Genomic DNA, 21317 nt, shown 5'->3' with positions numbered 1-21317 from the left:
TTAAGTAACTTTTCGAAATCTTACAATATTTACAACGCCATCATACACATTAATAAATCCTTTTACTGCACGTAAAAGGCTTCGAATGATTTGAAAAAGACGAATCATATGAAGCAGTTACAGATAAGATTGTAAAGGCTGCAGAGCTACTTCAGCTGGAGGTTGATGCCAAACACGTGGAGGAGTTAATAGAGGAAGAAGAGAAGGAATTATCTAACGAAGAACTTATTAACCTGCAGGCAGTGATAGTGAAAGAAGAAAATGCTGACGAAGCTCAAGATGAACCAAATGAGGAGCCGAGGCGCTTCATCGCCAGAGAGATGGCAATGGCAGTTCGTGAAATTGCATCAGCAATGGCGTGTTTGAGAAGATGGATCCTGACAGCGAACGATTCTTAAAAGTTAACAGAGGGATGAATGATATGCTTGCTTTTCACAAAGAAATCTACGATGAAAAGAAAAAAGCCACCGTCCAGTCATCATTAATATGTTCTTTCGTAAAGTTAAGCGGCCGACCCCTTCTAAATCTTCACAGACCTCAACCTCTGGAGCGGCGTACTTATCAGCTGAAGACGTCGATTCTGGCAAAGATGCTCGAGAGGTAAAACTTACTGACGTTATGCCTGTCTCCTCTCTTGTTTTGTAATTTTATAATTTTGAAATTGTTTTTAAATTGCACGCTTTTCTAATTAATTTTTCCTGCGCATGAGATAAAAAATTGAATAAATACAATAAATAATTCTATTTACATGTTTGTCGAATATTTATTTTTTGATTCAATCAATTCAGCGAACACAGTTGCGACTCCTACACAACCATAGGGGAAATTCCGACTTACATAGTGTTCCGCGGAACGCAACCCTTAAGTAAGTCGGGGAGTTCTTGTATGTTTTTCCCAAACACGTAATGTAATACTATAATTCTCTTCAAATCGATTCTCGGGAGCTTTTGTTCTAAACTTCCCGTTGATTCCAGCGACTCTGCCAGTTATTGGCAAAGTCGCTGGAATCAGTTATAATTTAAAAGCTTGTTTGATTGGATAACCTCTCTCTCTTTCTCTTTGAAGAGACATTTGTCTAACAACCTGCATATGAATTGTGTACGTGTATTGCCAATATGTTATTTTGGACATTATTGAAATGGTATATTGCATAAATGAAAAACTGGTAGTGAATGAACACTCTTCTAGCAAAATTGCTGTCCAGGGTGAAAATCCTGTACTAAACTGATGAATAAAAGACTTTTGATTGCTTCTGACATCATTACTTGATGGCTTTCTTTCCTTCATCGTTCCTGTAGAATCGACTTTCTGCCAGAAAGTCTGTACATCGATGCAGCAGGGGAGAAGTCCTCCACTGTAAGAAACTGAATAATACTGCGTTTCACTACTTTGGACACACTACTTCTTATCTCTTGTTGGTAAGTATCACTCGATCTTCAACAGAGCAGCTAAATGGTTCTATCGTTCAGTAGAAGCATTAGTATTAATCGCTAAATTTATACGCATATGACGTATAAATAAATTTAGACAATTTAAATCTCGTTTCTCTTTCAAATGAGTTTTCCTCATTTGAAAACTAGCTATCCAATTGCAAAAAATATACGGCAGTCCATAAAAGGAGCTTATTCAAAATATCTTTATGACAAACTGATGAAAAGCTTTGGAAATGGTATATTGAGTTCTACCAAATCATTTCTCTTAATTGACAATCAATGAAAAGATGCGTAGTTTCGAGATAGTGTAGGAGGTTAATGGATTTTTCAGATACTTTGGAAAGAGCAAAAGAAAGTACAATGGGTTCACGAAGAAATGGAGTTGTCACCCTTTTTAGGAACTGGCTTCATATGAGCAAATTTTCATGCAAAAGGAAAAATACCAGTCGGTTGAAGAATCCTCTGATATCAGAAATTGGGTAATAGAAATTCTTCTTAACACCGACCAATTCAAAAGAAAGTTTATTGTGAAATAAAAGATCACCAGTTGAATAAGATAAAATCAAAAGGCAAAAAAACACAGAATCAAATTTTATTAAACAAGTTTTGAGAACGAGTGGAGAAATAAATGCCTTCAGAGCCGGGAGCTTTCTTGGCGTCGAGGCCGTTTCGAATTCTTCCAACATCTGTTTTGTGAAAAGCCACGGGTAGTTGGTAGTTGTTGGCGCATCGGCTTCTGTGGCCATAATGCACCTCCCAAGGTTTTTGCAGTACTCTGATCCAAGCCCGAGGCGGGATTCGAACCCGCGACCTTTGGGTTGCCCGGCAGGCACTTTACCCACCCGGCTAGCCCGGTCGGCGAAAAGCCACGGGAGGCGTAGAGTAGAGTGTGTGTGTGTGTGTGGTAAGGAAAGAAATGATTTACTGAGAACATTGTTAGAAAAGTTTGAATAAAAGTAGAATGCTAATAACTCAGCTTTATCTTTAGCTGAAAAAGCAATAGAACTAGAACTATCAGGTTGTAGGGCCGGATAGGTCTATTGCTTGCCAATAGGTTTCTTGCCAAACCAATTGGCCGCAATAGGTTGGACAAGAAACAAAAAGGCTTATATACGAAGCAAATTTCCACTATTACTTATATACGAAGCAATTTTCTACGTTTAACCTATTCATAATCGAGTTTGGATTGATTAATAATTATTTTTAATCGTTGGAAAATTTAGTGAAGGCAGAAAATGAGGCTGCAAATTTCAACAGAAGCCAAATGCGGTTTAATACACTCTTATCATGAACAGTCTTAGCCCACTTTTTGGAAAAGCAAGGTTTACATAAAGGACCAATTTTAGGGGTGGAATGCGAGATAAAGGATTTCGTCCGTAAAAGAAGAATAATTTCATGTTCTAAAAAACCTTAGAATCAATCGGAAGTTTTAAAATCAATTCGGTTTGTTCTCTGTGGCTTGTCACAAACGTTCTCCCAAGTATGACAGGTAATGCAGCTGCTAGGAAGCATGGGACATGTAGACATGTAGTGCGGCATCAGAACATTAGTTCAACAACGTTGTTGTACACTCTGATGTTAGAGAAAATATCATGTTTTGTTTTGCTTATGCAGTATGTAATTCTTTGTATGACCTTATTACCAGCTCTGTAAAAGTGACCGCACATTGTAAGAGCAGTTTGGCTCTCAGGTCTGATTCCTGAAAATACAATATAATTATATTTATTTTCAAACTCGATATAATAAGTCTTATAATAAAGCTTTTATATAAAATCTTTTACAAAATACTTTATATAATTCCATGAATTCTGTTGAGTACCTGTTTTTGTTCAGATTTTGTGGATGTAACTTAGCTTTTAGGTGCTCAGTGTATATAACATTTATATTGCAACTAAAATGGCTAAATAATGCGAGAAGGCGAATTTTTTGTACATCTGCCAAAAAAGAAAAAAAAAGCAGAAATCCAATCATTGATATTTTCCAAATCCCCCAAAAAGTGATTAACCAATTCCACTTTGGACTTTAACAAAGTGTCCACCACTTCGACCACCGTGAAAGACAATTCATTTCCGTTATCTATAACACGCTACCCGAAGGTTGACTTCAGGACTCGAGACTTCTACAATTATCCTTTAAGATTGTATTTTTGTGGCTCCTTGCTCTTGTTTCGCTAACTTATAAGTGTTTTGATTTTATTTTTCTTAGGAAGAATGCGTGGAGTTGCTGTACAACAATGTTGCTTTGGGAAGATGGAATGATGCGTTATGTAGAAATGAGCGAGCCTTCATCTGCCAGAGGCATAAAGGTAAGCAACTTGGAATACTAATAAACACGAACATTTTGCTAAATCAAAAGCACAGTACTAGTATTTCACTTACTGACGTTGTCATCAGCAAAAAAAGCAAGATCATTTAGGAACGCGTTGAAGTAGATTATTTTCTAGAGTGATCTGGATTTATCATACTGGTGATAGGTGGAACAGGACCAGGGTATGTCTGCCAGGGGCAAAGGTTGATGACGTTGTAGAGCGTGTATCATCTTTTAAGGGCACAAAAGGTGATATAGTTGTACACGTTGGCACTAATAATATTAAGAGTAGGAGACCGGCAGAATTACTTAACAAGTACAGGTCACTGTTGAACAAAAGCCGAGAATTAGGGTTGAATTTGAAAGTGTCTGCAATTCTGCCCAGACACGATAGGAGGGAGTATATGATGAGAGCCTTGTCGACCAATTCGGCCCTGGAAAGATTGTGCAAGGCTCAAGGGGTAGAATTTTTTTCAGCCTGGACTGTACTTGTTAACAGCAGAGATTGCTTCTACAGGGATGGGATACACTTAAATAGAAAGGGTGCAAGAATATTTGCTGATGCTATCGAGGCAGTGTTAGGTGGGTCGGAAAACTGCTAGCTTGGGGGGAGACAAAGACCAATAGATTGACAGTAGCCACTGGCAGAGGTGAAAGAGATTCTTGCACTGCTTCGATTAGAATGAGCAGAAGCCTGAAAAACAAGATGCATGGTATTTCAGAGACTGCTGGGAGCCATTGCGGTACAAGTAAACACATGGGTTGTGTTAGGGTAGCTAAGAATAGAAACAGGTGCAGGTATACTTGCGTGTACACCAATGCTAGGAGTTTAGTAAATAAATTTGATGAATTTGAGGTATTGCTCAAAACATCAAAGGCAGATATTGTTGGGATATCAGAGACGTGGTGTCACGCAGATATAAGGGATGCAGAACTGCAATTTGGGGAGTACAACGTCTACAGAAAGGATAGACAGGATAGGAAGGGGGGAGGGGTTATGCTATTAGTTAAGAAACACATAAAAACCAAGGAAGTGAAGCCAGTCGACATCGCTGGACAGTGCAGTGTTGAGTCAGTTTGGTGTGACATAAGCATTGGGAGATCAAAATTGAGAGTAGGAGTGTGCTATAGGCCTAATGACTCTGATGAGTATAATAAGGAACTGTACAGGGAAATAGAGTGGGCCAGTAAATCAGAGAGTCTTATAATGGGAGATTTTAATTTCCCAGATATTGACTGGAATTTGGGGGCTGGTTACTCACGCACTAGCAGTGCTTTTGTGGATTTATTGGATGATTGTTTTCTACATCAGCATGTTCGGGAGGCAACTAGAGGGAGTAATACTCTTGATTTGATTATCAGCAGTGATTCTTCATGCATTAAGAATCTGCAGATAAATGAACCACTAGGTGGCAGTGATCACAGTGTGCTGAAGTGGGAGTTACTGAAAGAGGTAACTACCATTAGGGGTAAAGGGAAGGGTTATTGCTTCCGTAAAGGCGACTACGATGGACTGAGACAGTATTTAAATTCTATACAGTGGGACCAACTGATGATGTTACCAACAGCAAATTCAAAATGGGAAGCATTCAAAGAACTTATCTTGGAAGCTACTAGGCTTTACATACCAACTAAGAAATATTGTTCAAGGTTTAGGCCAAAATGGATGTCAGATGAACTAATGACGCATATGGCAGAGAAGAAAAATGCATGGGATACTTACAAATTAACACACGACACAGAAGCCTATGATAGATACAAGTTGATATGCAACCAAGTTACAAAGGAGGTTAGGCAGGCGAAGGCAGATTACGAGAAATCCTTGGCAAGGGATGCAAAGAAAAACAGCAAAGGGTTCTTTACTTATGTAAACTCTAGAAGGAAGGGGATGAATCAGATTGGTCCACTGGATATTGATGGGTCAACTGTTGATGATCCTGCTCAGGTAGCTAACAAACTAAATGAATATTTTGCATCGACATTCACACATGAGGAGTTATTCAGCAAGGGGAATGCCAGAGGTGTATTCAACTCTAGCAGTCAGCTACAGAATCTTGAAATAACTGGGAGTAAAGTGGAGGAGAAACTGTTGAAGATAAACACAAGAAAGGCACCCGGGGTGGATGGGATCTATCCAGTTATATTAAAGGAGGCAGCAAAGGAAGTAAGCAAACCCTTAGCAATAATTATGAGAGCTTCCTTGGACTCAGGGGAGGTACCCATAGACTGGAAATGTGCAAATGTGACCCCAATTCACAAAGGAGGATCAAAGGCTGACACAAGTACTTTTAGACCTGTGAGCTTAACTTCTGTTCCAGGAAAATTAATGGAGGCACTGGTTAAAGAAGCACTGCAGGATCATTTAGACAAGACTTCAGTTATAGCTCAGACACAGCATGGTTTTGTTAAGGGGAAGTCTTGCCTGACCAACTTGATTGGATGCTATGATGCAGTCACAAAAGAACTGGATGCAGGGAATAACTTTGATATTATATACTTGGATCTTAGAAAGGCTTTTGATACTGTTGCACATGGAAGACTGCTACACAAATTGGAGCAGTGTGACATTGGAGGCAAATTGCTGCTATGGATAAAGGGGTGGTTGAGGGGGAGAAGACAGAGAGTGGTAATCAATGGACACTGCTCATCGTGGACTAATGTTATTAGTGGAGTCCCTCAGGGCTCAGTGTTGGGTCCATTATTGTTTTCTGTATTTATAAATGATATTGATGATGGTATATCAAGCTTAATGTCCAAGTTTGCAGATGATACAAAGGTTGGCAGGGTTGTCAAGGACACTACTGACACTATGCTGCTGCAACAGGACCTGGAAAGGTTGAGCAGATGGGCTGAGAGGTGGCAAATGAAGTTTATCATTGACAAATGTAAAGTACTACACATGGGAAACAGCAACCCCAGAGCAACGTATCAACTCTGTGGTACTACACTGACAGTGGTAGAGAATGAAAGGGACTTGGGGGTGATTGTGCAGGCAGATATGAAGTTCTCTGAGCAGTGCAGACGGGCTGCAAGAGTAGCTCATGGAGTATTGTCAATGATATACAGGAATTTTTCCAGCAGGGATAAGGAGGTGATTATTCCATTGTATAAGGCAATGGTCAGGCCACACCTACAGTACTGTATACAGGTCTGGAGGCCTCATTTCAAGAAGGATGTAGAGCTGCTGGAACGAGTACAGAGAAGGGCAACAAGATTAGTGAATGGAACAAAGGGGTGCTCTTACGAAGAAAGGCTTAAGTTTTGCAAGTTGCAGTGTTTGGAGACTAGGCACCAGAGAGGTGATCTTATAGAGGTGTATAAAGCCTTGAATGGTTTAAGCATGCTCAATGCTGATGGGATTCTTCCTCTAGCTCAGAAAAATCACCTGAGAGGGCATAAATTCAAATTGAGGAAAGACAGATGTAGGATAGACGTGCGGAAATTTGCCTTTAGCCAGCGGGTGGTTGGTTGGTGGAACAGACTGCCATCCCTTGTGGTGGAGGTTGATAGCCTAAATAAGTTTAAGGCTCAGCTGGACAGGTATTTTGAACGAACAGAGGGGTGAAGTGGAAGTGGGTTTTTTTTTTTTTGGCTGATGCTGCATAAGCTTGCTTTCTTGCATCAAATGCCTCTACTAATGCTAATGCTAATAAATCCATATCACTCTAAGAAAAATCCTGTAGAATAGCTTTATTTATCTATTTTTCTAATCAATGTTATCTGAAACAACAGCACCGCTCTCTAATTCAAGAACTAGTCAAGCGAAAAAACGCAGAGGCCAGTGAATAGGTAGCACCACGTCTTCTACGAACCTATTTTCCTGAAGTCCATATGATATTCGATAATGTTTACTGATTACGGTCTCTGCCAAGCTGTACTGCGACTGCGAGGATTGCTGGTGGCCTTCCTTACAACAACGTTTCTGAACATTTGGATGGATCATCATCGTATGGCACATTTAAGTTGAAAGTTGACTCAAATAACTCGTGACCCACCGAGTGATGCGGCCTCGATTCGGGTCCCAGAACAGAACAGAGCATACTGCTCTGGTTGAAGGAAATTTAGTTTTATTAGGAAACTATTGTCAGGGACACGAGGACATTGTTTTAATAAGGATAAGCAGACAAGAAAGAAAGTTGGTTTGCGAGGAGCAACAATTGATGATGATACTCTTAGGTTTTAAGGGGGAAATAAAAAGTGGGTATTATACATGTGGTGGCTAACGATATTAAATGACCGTTTGTTTGATAAATATAGGACTTAGTGAAGCTTTAATTTCAGATTACGGGACTATGGCTGTTTAAGGCGCTATTTGTATATATTAATTGGGCCGATTGCAGAGGGAGGGCGAATACATTAAAAGCATGGAATTCCTTCAGAGAAATAATAACGGAAGCCATGAACACGTATAGTATATACCAATAAGAAAATGTACATAGTTGGCGGATGATGCCGGGATGAATGAATAAGGAGCTGGCCAGTCTAACAGAGTAGGAAAAGACATGGTAAGTTGCGCCGCGACAAAAAATACTGAAGCCTACAACGGATACAAGTTGAGTTGTACTAGTACTACACATAACGTTGGGGACGCCAAGACTGAGAAAGGGGACAAGGAATTTTTCATGTATGTGTCCCTGTTTATAAAGAAGAAGAAGAAACGAATATAAAGAAGAAGAAGAAGAAAAAAAAAAAAACGAATCGGATTGGATCCTTGTGCACTGGGTGTGGGGAATTCGATAACGCAGTATTCAATGTTGCTGATTTATTAGGTAGGTACTGTACTTCGAATCAATCTTCACTCCCCAGCATAAAGACCCTTTATGCTGGGGAGAGGCTGTGCAAGTGAGGCTGAGCCATATGCAGTTAGTGATTTCGAAATTACAGATGACTGTTTATTAGAAAAACTTTCCAGCTAAAGGCAGGTAAGGCTCCTATAATTAATGGAATTTACCCAATAATTTTGAGGAACGCGGACAGAGAGTGCATTGAACCATGGATGTTAATTATGAGGGCATATTTGGACTCTGGAATGAAGAAGTGCCAACGTATCACCAATACATAAAGGCGGTTCTAAGAGCGAATTCGGTGATTATTGGCCGGTTAGTTTGACTTCAGTGGTAGGGAAAATCTTAGACACAATGAATACGAGTGCAATCCAGGGACTTTTAGAAAGAAATGACATTCTAAAGCACACAGCATGGTTTGTTAAGGGAAAATGAGTTCAACTAACCTGGTAAGCTATTTTGACACAGTTACGGATAAGCTAGATGCAAGGAACAATTTCGACATAGTTTATTTGGATTTTAGCATGGCATTTGACTCAGTCCCTCATGTGAGGTTACCATATAAGTTAGAACATGTTGAGACTACTTGAATGATTTCATGGATTGCAGATTAACTCCAAGGCAGAAGGCAGAGGGCTGTGATTAATGGATTTTCTTCAGATGTGTAACATCAGAAGTGAACTCCACAAGGATCAGTTTCAGGTTAACTGTTGTTTCTGATTTTTTTGAACAATATGGATGAAGTGATAAAGAGCGTGATGTCAAAATTTGGAAGACGACATAGAGATTAGAAGACTCGTTAATGATTAGTGCCAAGCAGCGCTCCTTCAGGATGATTTGAACAGGCTTCAAGAATAATCACAAAAGTGGGCTATGTTTTGATGCAGCGAAATGGAAAGTCTTACATTCTGGGAACAGAAACCCTAATTAATTTATTCACTCGGTGACGTTGAATTAAAATCAGTAGAGGAAGAAAGGGATCTCGGAGTTAGGATACGGGCAGATATCAAGTTTTCCGAACAGTGTTACCAGACGGCCATCAAAGCTCATGGTGTCCTATCGATGGTTCATCGAACAATATCCTGTAGAGACAATGAGGACATAATCCTACTATATAAGACAATTGTAATATCGCATTTGGAATAACGTTTTCAAGAATGGAGACCTCATCTGAAAAACCATTAAGTTTCTTGAAAGGAATTAAAGACTGCAACTCGCGTGATGAGCTCGGCTAAAGGGCGACTGTACGAAGAAAGGCGTCGATTATGTGGGCTATACAGCCTTCTCAACCAGAAACCCTTGAGGTGACCTGACTCAGTCTTTGAGAGTGGTGAGTAAAATGAATGAAAGCGGATATAGCCAGGAACAAGTTGTTATAGATACTAGAACAAGTTGCCTCTGCAGGTAGTTGAGGCTGACAGTTTGAAGAAATTCAAGGGTGAACTGGATAGTTAGGTACGTGAGGAGGGAAGCAATTAATTTGTATTTTCTTATCTACTTTTTTTTTTGGCCGATGCAGCAAAAGACTGTGGCTTCCTTGCGCCCTGTGGCTAATATTAATCACGCCCCACGTAGCTACAAATCCAACTAGAATTTAGGCAAATTTCCTCATGATATGAGCCTCAACTGGAGGCAAATTATTCCAGTTAGTAACAACCTATTTCTTGAAAATCTCTTACAATATTGTAACTTCCTGTAACCTTGAATTTATGTCCCTTGGTTCTCGAATTTAATACACTTAAAATTTCATCTTAATTCATATTAATACAGAGCCTTATAAACATCTGCAAAAGTTTTTTCTGGGGTAGCCAGTTATTTATTGTTGATCTGTCTTGGAATTGGTAAATTTGAGTGCAATATAATTTTTCAAAATAAATACACGGCCTTCACAGTAACTGATATCATATACTTCCCTGAATTACCATGTCATCTACTGCCTGTTCAAGCGTTATGTATCTAGTAGTTTGCGCCGAAGTTCAGTAGCACACGTTTGAGTAAACGGTGGTTCGAATTTAAGTGACTGCTAACTACGGTTCGTCTATGTGTTAAAGAAACTAAGGCTATGAGGCTTCAGTATATTATGTTATTGCGTAAATTATCTGGTAGATTTAATTGTTTTCTGGACGAAAAACCCGAGCGAGCTTCCAGGACATAAAAACCATACAACCGTTGCACGAGACTGACTAATTCAGCCACCACTTTGTGAGCATTAAACGAGGTAATAAAATTCGTCGTAATGAGACAGTTGTGACATTGTGACAAACATGTCACAAGAGTTAGCGTTGAAAACTGCTCTGAATTTGTGGTTGTGCTGTTGTAAACACAGAACATTTTTTTAAATATCTAATTCCATATCCAATCGAAATTTAAAAAGGTAAACTAATCTGTTTTCTTTTCAAACTTTTCCACTTTTACGAACAGAACAAAGGTTCATATACGACACCCTTCTCCTCCAAAAAAAAAAAAAAAGGTTCCCAAAATCATAAATTTAGGACAAACAAATTACACTGATCAACAGCTAAAATGTTTTGGTAATAAAATTAGCTAATTTCGACAAATATTAATGTATTAAATGGGGCTTTTGTTTTGAGGACCAAAACAAAAGCTGCACGCCTCATGTTTGCCGCAATACTTCTGCTTCTAACCTCCACAACTTGTTAAATCACAAAGGCCTCTCAATGCCTTTTGCTGTGTCTGTGGAGACTCTCTTCGGATCATATAACCGACTGTTATATTTGCATGGTACCACCTCTTCAGCAGGGGATTTCCAAGAAGTAAAAGTGGACCTTAAGCTATTCGACCGGTACTCCAAGGAGAAAGACTATCCGTTTATGAGCCACCAGCTGAACATGTTTTAGAATGTTGTTTTGGTGTAGTTTGGTGCATTGGGTTTAGCGGGTTTTTCGCTATGAGGGTATCGAGTACATAGAATCGTCAGCAAATTTACCTTGGAGACTACCTATGAGGTGATGTCTTAATGTTCCCGATAAGTTCACGAAGCATATCATTCTTTAACATTATGTGAAATAAATGCGTTTATCCCAATAATTTTGAGTCGATTGTTTTTCAGATGAGTGTCTTATGAAACTTAATCTCATATTCAATGATATTGCATACACACAATTCCGCACCGTTGACCAATGGGTTACAGGCTGAGTGGGTAATCTTCTGTACCCTTTATAAGGAACTTATTTCCATAAATATTCTTTTTTTATTTTTGATCACACCATTCGATTATTGCTGTGGATATGCGATATTATTCAATAAGCTTAAACAGTTCTCGATATCTACAAATGTTAATAATTAAAATCTACAAATGTTAGTTCTTTTCATAATAGGGTCCTCCTCGTAGTGCCACCATATTTTTAGTTACAGGATTATATAAATGTACTATGATGACGATATAAAAACATTTTTGGTGATTTTTGTTCCAGATCCCACGCTGTCAACACCAGCAGCTGACGTATCCAAATGTACGAATCCTGAAGGCTGGACACGTTTAGAGTCTTTCTGTTATCAGCAGTTTCCTGAACAAAAGAAAACATGGTATTCAGCAGAACTATTCTGCCAGAAGTTTGGCGGCCATCTTTTGACTGTTCGAGATATTTACAACAGCAAGCAGCTCGAGCTAAAAAAAATTGGCGAAAACACTTCCCCTGTATGGATTGGACTCAAGACAAATGTGAGTTATTCATCTGCTCATCTAAATATTATATTTCGCATATTTTGCTAGATGGTCTAGTGTCTAATCGACAGTTTAATGTTTTATGTTACTTAGCAAGCAGCACCGGGGGTCTTCCGTAACTCCGCGTAGTGAACTCTGTTCTCTAAAAGCTCTGTAAAGGCCACAGAGTGTGAATTAGTGGTAGATGTTTATGTAGTGTTAGTGACCGGTTGTGTTGTTATAATGAAATAATATTGTACTAACCAGCAACTGTTTAAAAATAAATAACTTTAATCTGAGAATTTTAATTAGATATACATATAAAATTACAATAAAAAACGATTAGACTGAGAATTGTATAAAAAGCTCTAAAAACTGTATAAAATAACTAAAATAAAATACACAAGACCAATATAGAACGTAATGAGAAGTTTTCGAGGCGTTGTGCCTCTTTTCAACCCAAAAAAAGAAACACCACAGTAGGTCAATATATTTGTCAATAGAAGTATAGCCTTGCACATGCGCAGACACCTTCAGGTGCGGATCGTGGTAATAAACTAAACTATTTACAAAATACTAAACTATTTACAATGATATCTTTAATATATCGGGGCAATTGTTTCCCCTCATTACCTTCAAAAACATTACGATGGAACATAAAATGATTTATTAGAGAGTGAAGCACGTGTACGAGATTGGTGAATGTTAAATGGAAGGAACACAAATAATGGATTACTGGGCAGGATCAGACACTTGTTGTCGACAATGTAGGGTGCGTACGTGGACGCATTGCAAGACAACTGCCTCCATAACATATTTAGTATTTTGTAAATATTTTAAATATTTGTATAATTTGTAAATATCTCAGTTAAATATTTTATTCCTGCTCTTTCGGATGCAACAATATTCCTCATGCATTATGGAACCAGAAGCATAAAAGCATTTTCCTAAGTGACGTATGTAAATGTGAGTAAATAATTACATAGTGATATTTATTCGACCTTGGGAATGCCTCATGGTTGGGGTGGGTAGCCAATGAGAGAAGTGGGATGCGAGTCACGTGGTACAAGTGGGCCGGGAAATTACGTCACCAAAAATAATCCGAATCTTTATATGAACGCACACAAGGTTATTGTTCATAACTTCAGCACTTTACTAAAAGAGCTTATTGAGAAAGGATGGTGATGAAGACACGAAAGGTACATCAGGAATTAGATCCATCAAATGTAACTATCAAACGTTGAATGGCCGAATTTGACCATGGGAGAATCAACATCGAAAACAAAGAGTGCACTGGATCGTCAACAGCAACCACTCTAGAAAACATCATTAAGGTTCATGACACGGTGAAGGATGATCGGAGAGTAACTGTTACGGAAATAATAGAGGCTACGGATATCTCAACTGAACCCGTGAAAACATTCTATCAAAGGAATTAGTTGTGACAGAAGTTTTTGTAAGGGGAGTTCTCCGTTTTCTGGCACCCGATCCGAAACATTTTCGATTCCAAACTTTAAAGAAACTTTTTTCTCGTTATCAAGCAGATCTTGAAAGCCTATTGTTTTGATTTATAATACAGAAAACGAAATGTAATGTTCCAAAGTATAGTTTGCAGGCGGTAAGCTTTGACTGAAATGTTTTTATTTATTTATTGTAGAAAGAGCATCGTTTTGAATGGGCATCAGGATGGCCCATCACCTATTCTGACTGGGGGAGGAACGAACCGCAGGAAACGCAACACGGGCCGTATTGTGCTGTGATGACGAGTGACAATCATTGGAAGACTAGCAACTGCCACGAAAGAAGACCTTTTGTCTGCGAAATGTCAGAAGGTAGGTAACCCTTATCTTAGATAATTTTATTCACGGCCATTATTACCGTATGATCTCAAGATAAGTTCCAGCTACTCTAATGCATTAGGGCTTAAAGCCTCAAGCTGCGAAAGAGATTAAACTATGTGTATTTTAGTGCAATTGAATAATTTATACAAGCTAAACATAGATTAGCAAATTTGCTACTTAGTTCCAGCTACATAATAACTGAGAAATTATTAACTGAATAACTACATAATAAGAAGGTTATCTTTATTAACTTTGAGGGCGCTTTTGACCCTCTCTGGTAGTAGAGTGCCTTCTGGTCACTCCGAATGGCTAAATGTGCTGTTCTACTCTATCAGGTTATTAGATCGTATTTTTCAAATAGGCAAATAAAAGAGATTTCACAACGTTTGGTTTTTTTTCAAAATTTATTTCCAGAGAATGCCCAGAAGGTTCTGTCCTTGAGCCTCTCCTCTGGAATGTCTTTGTCTTTGCGTGTTCGGTGCAAAGAGTATGAGGAAGTTAGGTACGAACTTAGTGTTCTGATGGGGTTTTTCTAAAAGTTTGAAGAAGATAGTGGAATTTCTCAAAAGGAATTAAAATGGGGCCAATAAAGCTTTCAGCTTCCCAATTCAAGGCCAGCAATTACACTTGTACATCAGGCAATACAGCGGCAATCCCCTAGGCAGAATGCGTTGGACCCACAAGAGGTAGTAATTTTCAATGACTCTACTGTCAGGGAAATATACTGTGCAAAAAAAAAATAGATGGAATATGACAGAATATTTCTACCAGGAACAAAAGATGACATTGTATGTTTAGACGTCATCTTATAACGGCGCTAATGGTGATATTGTTATACATTTCGGCAATAATGATATTAAGGGGAGGAGATCTGAGGACTTACTTACTAAGTATAGGGCAATGTCAGGAAAAAGTTGAGAGTTAGGATTAAATTTTAAAGAGTCTATAATTCTGCCCAGACGCGATGGGAGGAAGTAACTGTTGAGAGCCTTGTCAATCAATATGGTTCTGGAAAGTCACTGCTTGGCTCAAAGGATAGAATTTTTCAATATTCTCTAATGCTATCCAGCCGGTGTTAGGTAGGTCGGAAAACTGATGGCATGGAGCAATACACAGAATAATAGATTAAATAGACCCGAGGCTTAGGTGAAAGTGAACTTGCACAGCTTCTATTGGAACACGCAGCAGCCTAGAAAGCAAGGTATTTGGGGATTTCAAGCCCTGTCATAGTTTCTGTAGAAGAGTTTTGAGTAGCATCAGCAAAGAAGGCGATATTGTTCCATATATACTGTCTAAATTGCGTGTGGTCTGTGGTCGATTTTCTGTTTGCTGGACGAACAACTGGAGTTTCGGAAGAAAAAAAATGATGTTAACTTCGTCGAGACCGACTAACTCAGCCACCTTGTGAAAAAGGTCCATAAAAATTTTTCACGTCATCGATGCAACTCGAACCTAGGTCTTTTCAACCAGGTGTGAGTAGGATATCAACTCTACTAACTGTGGTACCAAGAAAATCTTCTGTAGGTCATCATGTAACAAGTAAATACATGGGCTCTGTTAGGGCAACTAAGAGTAAAAACAGATGCATGTACACCAATGCCACAATACAGAAATTGTAAGCATATCGGAGACATAATGTCACTTAGACATAAGGGATGCCAAATTTAAACAACCGGAGCAATGTGTACAGAAAAGATAGACGGGATAGTAGGGAGGAGTGGTTGTGCTTTTAGTTAAAAACCGATAAAATCTAAGGCAGGAGATACAGTCGACAATGTAGCCATTGCAATGTTGAGTCAATTTTGTGTGACATACGCACTGGGAAAGCAAATATGAGAGTAGGAGTATGCTATCGCCCAAATGACTCTGATGAGTACAACGAATTATAGTAGAAAGACATATAAATAGAATGTCTCATAATGGGAGATTTTAACTTTCCAGATATTGACTGGAACTTGTAGTTTGGCCACTCACGCACTAGAAATAGTTTTGTGGAATTATTGGATGGCTTTTTTCTACAGCAGCGTCTTAGACAGCCAAAACAAGAGGGATGAAGCAATACTATATTCGATTATCAGCAACGAATCTTCACGAATTAAAAAGATGCAAGAAAATATCCACTGGATGGTAGTAATCATAGTGTGCTGATTTGGGACTTACTTCAAGAAATAACTACTGTCAATGGTAAAAAAAATAGGGGTCTTTGCTTTCGTAAAAGTGACTACAGTGGTCTCAGATAGTTTTTAATTTCTCTACAGTGGGATCAACTGATGATGTTACCAACAGCAAATTCTAAATGGGAAGCATTCAGGGAAGTAATTGTAGACGCTCCTATACTTTTCTTATCAAACAAAAAATACCGTTCAGAGCTTGGTTGAACTGACGAGACTTCTGGCAGAGGAAAAAAATGCATGTGAAGCATTTATCAGGTCATACAGAAACCTATAATAGACATAGACTATTCTGTAATCAAGCTACAAAGGATGTTAGGCAAGGTAAAGCAGATTATGAGAAGTTTCTGGCAAAAAATACAAAGAAAAGCAGCAAAACTTCTTTCCTTATGTTATAACAGTACAAGGAAGAGGGTTGAATCACATTGGTCCACATGATGTCTATGGTTTTACCGATGATGTTAAACCATTCGGCTCAGTTTAGTTTGCTAACAAACTGAATCGGTATTTTGCATCAAATTTGCGTATGAGAACTTCTTTAGGAAATCGAATACCAGACATACATCAAACAGGGAGTTAAATGATTTTGTGATAACTGAAAGGAAATTGGAAGAAAAATTTTTGAAGCCTAACATAAAAAGGCGCCTGGGTTGGATGGATGGATCTAACCACTTATATTAAGGATGTCGTCAAAGGAAATAAACAAACTTTAGCCATAGTTATCAGAGCATCTTTCGATTCAGAGGAGGTCCCTATGCCCTAGAGAGCGCGAGTGTATTCCCAGTTCACAAAGAGTGATCAAAAGATAACATGAGTAATAACAGACCTGTCAGCTTAATCTCTTTCTCTGTTCCAGGGGAAAATAATAGAGTCTTTTGTTAAAGAAGTAATGCAGGACCATCTAAACAGGAATGCGATTACACTCCAGTCACAGCATCTATTGGTTAAGGCGCAATCTTGTCTAAGTAGTCTCAATGGATACTATATCGGTGTGCAAAACTTAAGGACCAGTCAGGTTTTCACCTTTTGCTTCTCATAGGAGTGGCCTGGTTAAGGGAAAAGCATACCAAAGGAACCTCGTGAGGCACAGAAATGATGAAGGAAACAGCACCGACACAACAACGGAAACAAAACGGTACAGAAGGACGTTATTCAAAAATGGCAACAGAGCACTGGCTGCCATGATACAGAGCATCACAGCCAAAGATGGAACAAAGGAAAGAGATGGTCCTCAGTAGGAGATATGGCCACCCCTAATGTCGATGCAGGCTTTGCACCGCCTGTGCATACTTAGAACAATGTTGTTGATAAGCTCTTGCGGTAACATCGTCCATTCCTCTGTCAGCGCCATCTTCAGCTGGTGAACATTTTATGGTGGATGTGGACGTGCCGCTAGGCGTCTTCCCAGAGCGTCCCATATGTGTTCGATAGGATTTAGATCGGCGGGAGAAACGGGCAGGCCAATCCATAAGAACAACGTCCTCGCTTTCCAAAAGCATATCAACAGCTGCAGTGCGATGAGGTATCGCGTTATCATCCATAAACACGAACTCGGGGCCAATGGCACCTCGAAACAAATGCACATGGGGAAGGATAACCTCAGTACAGTAGCGTGCACAGGCAGTATCTGGAGTTGTGTACGTCCATCCAAGATAATGCTTCCCCTGATGAGAACACCTCGACCGCCATATCGATCCCTTTCAGTGATGTTTGCGGGGTGTACCGTGTGCCAACTTCTCGTCAGATTAGCTGACGTCCAGATCGTTGTTGAGACTGAATCTACTCTCATCAGTAAAGAGTACCTTAAGTAAAGATTTTTTGGTTGTAACCTTTAGAAATAGTGTTGGTTCTTAAGTTTTGCACACCAGTGTATGATGTAGTAACAAAGGAACTGGATGCAAAAAATGCTTTTGATATTACCTACTTGGATTTCAGTAAAGCTTTCCATACTGTTGCACACAAAACACTGCTATATAAATTGGAACAAAGTGCCAGGATGGCAAGCTACTACTTTGAATAAAGCGATAATTCAATGTGATGAGACAGAGCGTCGTTATTAATGGCAGTTGAGGGTTAACATTGACAAATGCAAGTTCTTGTTTTTGTAGTAGGGTTTTAGGAGCATCAGCGACTACGACCATATTGCCCCGTATAATCTGTCTGTAAATTGCATGTAGTCGATTTTCTGTTTGCTGGATTGAATACCGAGTTTCCGGAGAAAAATTCTCGCCTGAGACCGATTAACTCAGCAGTGTTGTGAAATGGGCCCATTAAATTTCCTCACGTCATCGACGGGACTCGAACTCAAATCTTCTCCACTCGGTGTGAGGAGGACGACGATTTTACTAACTGTGCTACTCGCAAGGGTGGAAGGATGTAGAACTACTGGGACTGGTGGCTAGCAGGAAGCGAGATTAGTGAAGGGAACTAAAGGGTGGTCTTACCAAGAGAGGCTTTAATTGTACATATTGCAGAGTCTGGATACTAGGTGATTGCCAGTGATCTGATTGAGGTGTTTATCGCTTTGAATGTTCAAGCTCCATGCTAGTGGCATTCTTTCTCTTGCTCAGATCAATTCAAATACAGGAAGGATGGTTTCAAGATAGATGTTTGGAGGTTTGCCTTCAGCTAGAGGGCAGTTGAGTGTTGTAACTACTTTCCATCTAGTATTGTGGAAGTGGATAGTTTGAATAAATTCTAGGAAGTAATGGGGGAAATTATTGGAGACGGATGGGCCGATGATGCTTTATGAGCTTGCTTTCGTGATCATATGCCACTAATGCTAATACTCACTACTATTACTGCTAATAATAATAATAATGAGAGTAAAGTGAAACTATGGGTAGCTAGGTTTTCATTCTAACTGTTATTTCTTTAAAAGGTGAAGTTTTGTTTTGATGTCTTACATTCCTTTTACTTTTATTAGAGGGTGTTCCACTGATACCATCATCTGAAGAAGACACTGAATGCCCATCTAACAGGAATGATTGGCATGATTTAGGAGGAAGTTACTGCTATTTCTTTGAAACTAAGAGTTCAGTCTATTTTAATACCGCCAACGGAAAGTGTTTAAGTAGAGGTAAGTCAAATATTTCTCTGCTAAAATTGATGAGGATGACACATTTTATACACCATTATTAAGGGCAACATTTTGTGTTCAGAATGCTACTGTTAATAATTCCGTTAATTTACGATAGCATTTTACCAACTTTGAGGTTTTCACTTTAAGTATTTCAGTGATATTTTGTACGAAATAAATCTTACATGGATCTCTCAGAGAAAGAATCCAACTTGTAAATTTTTTCAGTTTTACCCTCGCGCTTCACACAATAGTTACAATCCACTGTTCTTTCACTTTTTGTGTAAAAGCAATGGGTTCAAATCCGTACGTTGTGACAGGAGGAATTTTTACCGATCGACATTTTCCCGAACGTGGCCGAGTTATTCTGTATCAGATGTGAGCTGCATTAGTTCTCCCAGAAACTTCAATTTTTCGTTGAAATAACAGTCAAGCCGATCGTAGAAAACACCCGCAACTCACTGACACCTCATGACCTTGGTTGCTTTATCGTTAGAGCACAGCATTGATTCACAAAGATGATAAATAATACCACATCATTATAATACCTTCTCGTCATTGAAAGTGACCACCCCCCAAAAAGAGTGATCCTTTTGAGTTCGAAATACACCAATCATTTAAAACATTATGTACACCCTTTTCTCCATGAGTAGACGTATCCCACAGCATCTAGGAGTGAGTCGCCAACCGACGCAGCATATATAATAATGACAAGGGTAGTGCTTATCAGTTCAGCTGTAAAAAGCCGAATGGGGAAATGAAAATACCTGATGAAACTTAAACGGGGACTGATTTGTAGTAGTGGAAAGGCGGGGAACAGCATTTCAGCGCTTGCATTGACAATTGTTTGAGGGCCGCCGTACTGAAGGTGTAACGCGAATGGTCCAAAGAGTGACAGACAACCATCCAACGTGGGGCACCTCCGTAGCCAGGTGGGAAGGAGCAGCAGTGCGTAGCACACGCTTATTGATTAGACCGGGGTTCAAGCCCGTCACCACCAAATACGGAGGATGCGGAAAGGTCAGGGAATGACCACCGCATATTCCCGGAGCAATATGGCCTTAGTTGCTAATGCTCCTAAAAACCAAATAACAACAACAAATAACAACATCCAACGTGGCGGGTTTTGGAAGATCACCACGTTGACAATTGAGATGAACGGAGGCTGGCACGTGCTGTCTTGGATAACAGATAGCTCATGATTCCTGAATTGACATCAGACTAGAACTAGGGCGGACAGAGAAACTTTTCCAAGCAAACCATCCATATAACGCTATTGCTAATAGGCATACGTGGAAGGGGACCTGTTCATGTGCTCATATTGGCCGACCCTCATCGATACCTACTTCCAGTGGTGTCCAGGAGCATCGTTCCTGGACACTGGACGACAAACCGACTCGCATGGTCTAAAGAACCAGGGATCGAATAATCCTTGAATCGAATACGTACTCGTCCATAATACGCTATACGCACATGAAGGAGAGTTGCGTATTCGACAGCGAGTAGATGAACAGCTGCAACCAGACTGCATGGGTGGGCAAAAACAGGCTGGTTGCGGTGGCATCATGGGCATCAGTGGGTTCCATCAACCCCATTGAACACATCCTCTCCGTCAACTTTATTCTTTAAAATTTCTGTAAACGCGGTCGTTCAAATTATCTCATTACCAAAATCTGCAGACATCAAGTCCCGTAAACCTGGTGGCCAAGCACTGAGGAAATTCCCTGGTTGAAATATTCTCGTTCAAGAATATTTCACACGGCAGAATAGAAACGGGTAGAGCGATAGCTGGCTACGTTCCATCATGCATGAAGGTTTGTAACCTCTTGTACACGAGATATACCGTAATGTCTTCTTTTAATATCAAAAGACCAATACTAATAATCAAAACATACAATTTTGTATCAATAAATAGAGTCTAAACTTTGCAGATAATTTCAAGTATTTTAATGAACGCTTGTTTTGAATATGGAGGTTGTGCTACACGTTTGAAAGCTTTGAAACAGCGGAAAGCCATAATAACTATGATTATTATGGC

The 21317-nt window shown here is 39.4% G+C and overlaps 1 protein-coding gene across 1 annotated transcript in view; it reads left to right on the top strand.

The window, feature by feature from the left end:
• LOC150089844 (macrophage mannose receptor 1-like) overlaps window positions 1-21317 on the top strand; it is a 75654-nt gene that overhangs the window by 37873 nt on the left and 16464 nt on the right. Inside the window, exons 9-12 of the mRNA XM_090390110.1 lie at window positions 3639-3738; window positions 11959-12206; window positions 13846-14020; window positions 19127-19279. Of these exons, the coding sequence (XP_090246236.1) occupies window positions 3639-3738; window positions 11959-12206; window positions 13846-14020; window positions 19127-19279 (676 nt within the window). The remainder of the gene's footprint in view (window positions 1-3638; window positions 3739-11958; window positions 12207-13845; window positions 14021-19126; window positions 19280-21317) is intronic.

Source organism: Mastigoproctus giganteus, chromosome 2 (genome assembly GCF_048544385.1).
Source record: "Mastigoproctus giganteus isolate SK-2022 chromosome 2, ASM4854438v1, whole genome shotgun sequence".
In the NCBI taxonomy this organism is placed as follows: Eukaryota; Metazoa; Arthropoda; class Arachnida; order Uropygi; family Thelyphonidae; genus Mastigoproctus; species Mastigoproctus giganteus.
This window is presented reverse-complemented; position numbering and strand designations above follow the sequence as displayed.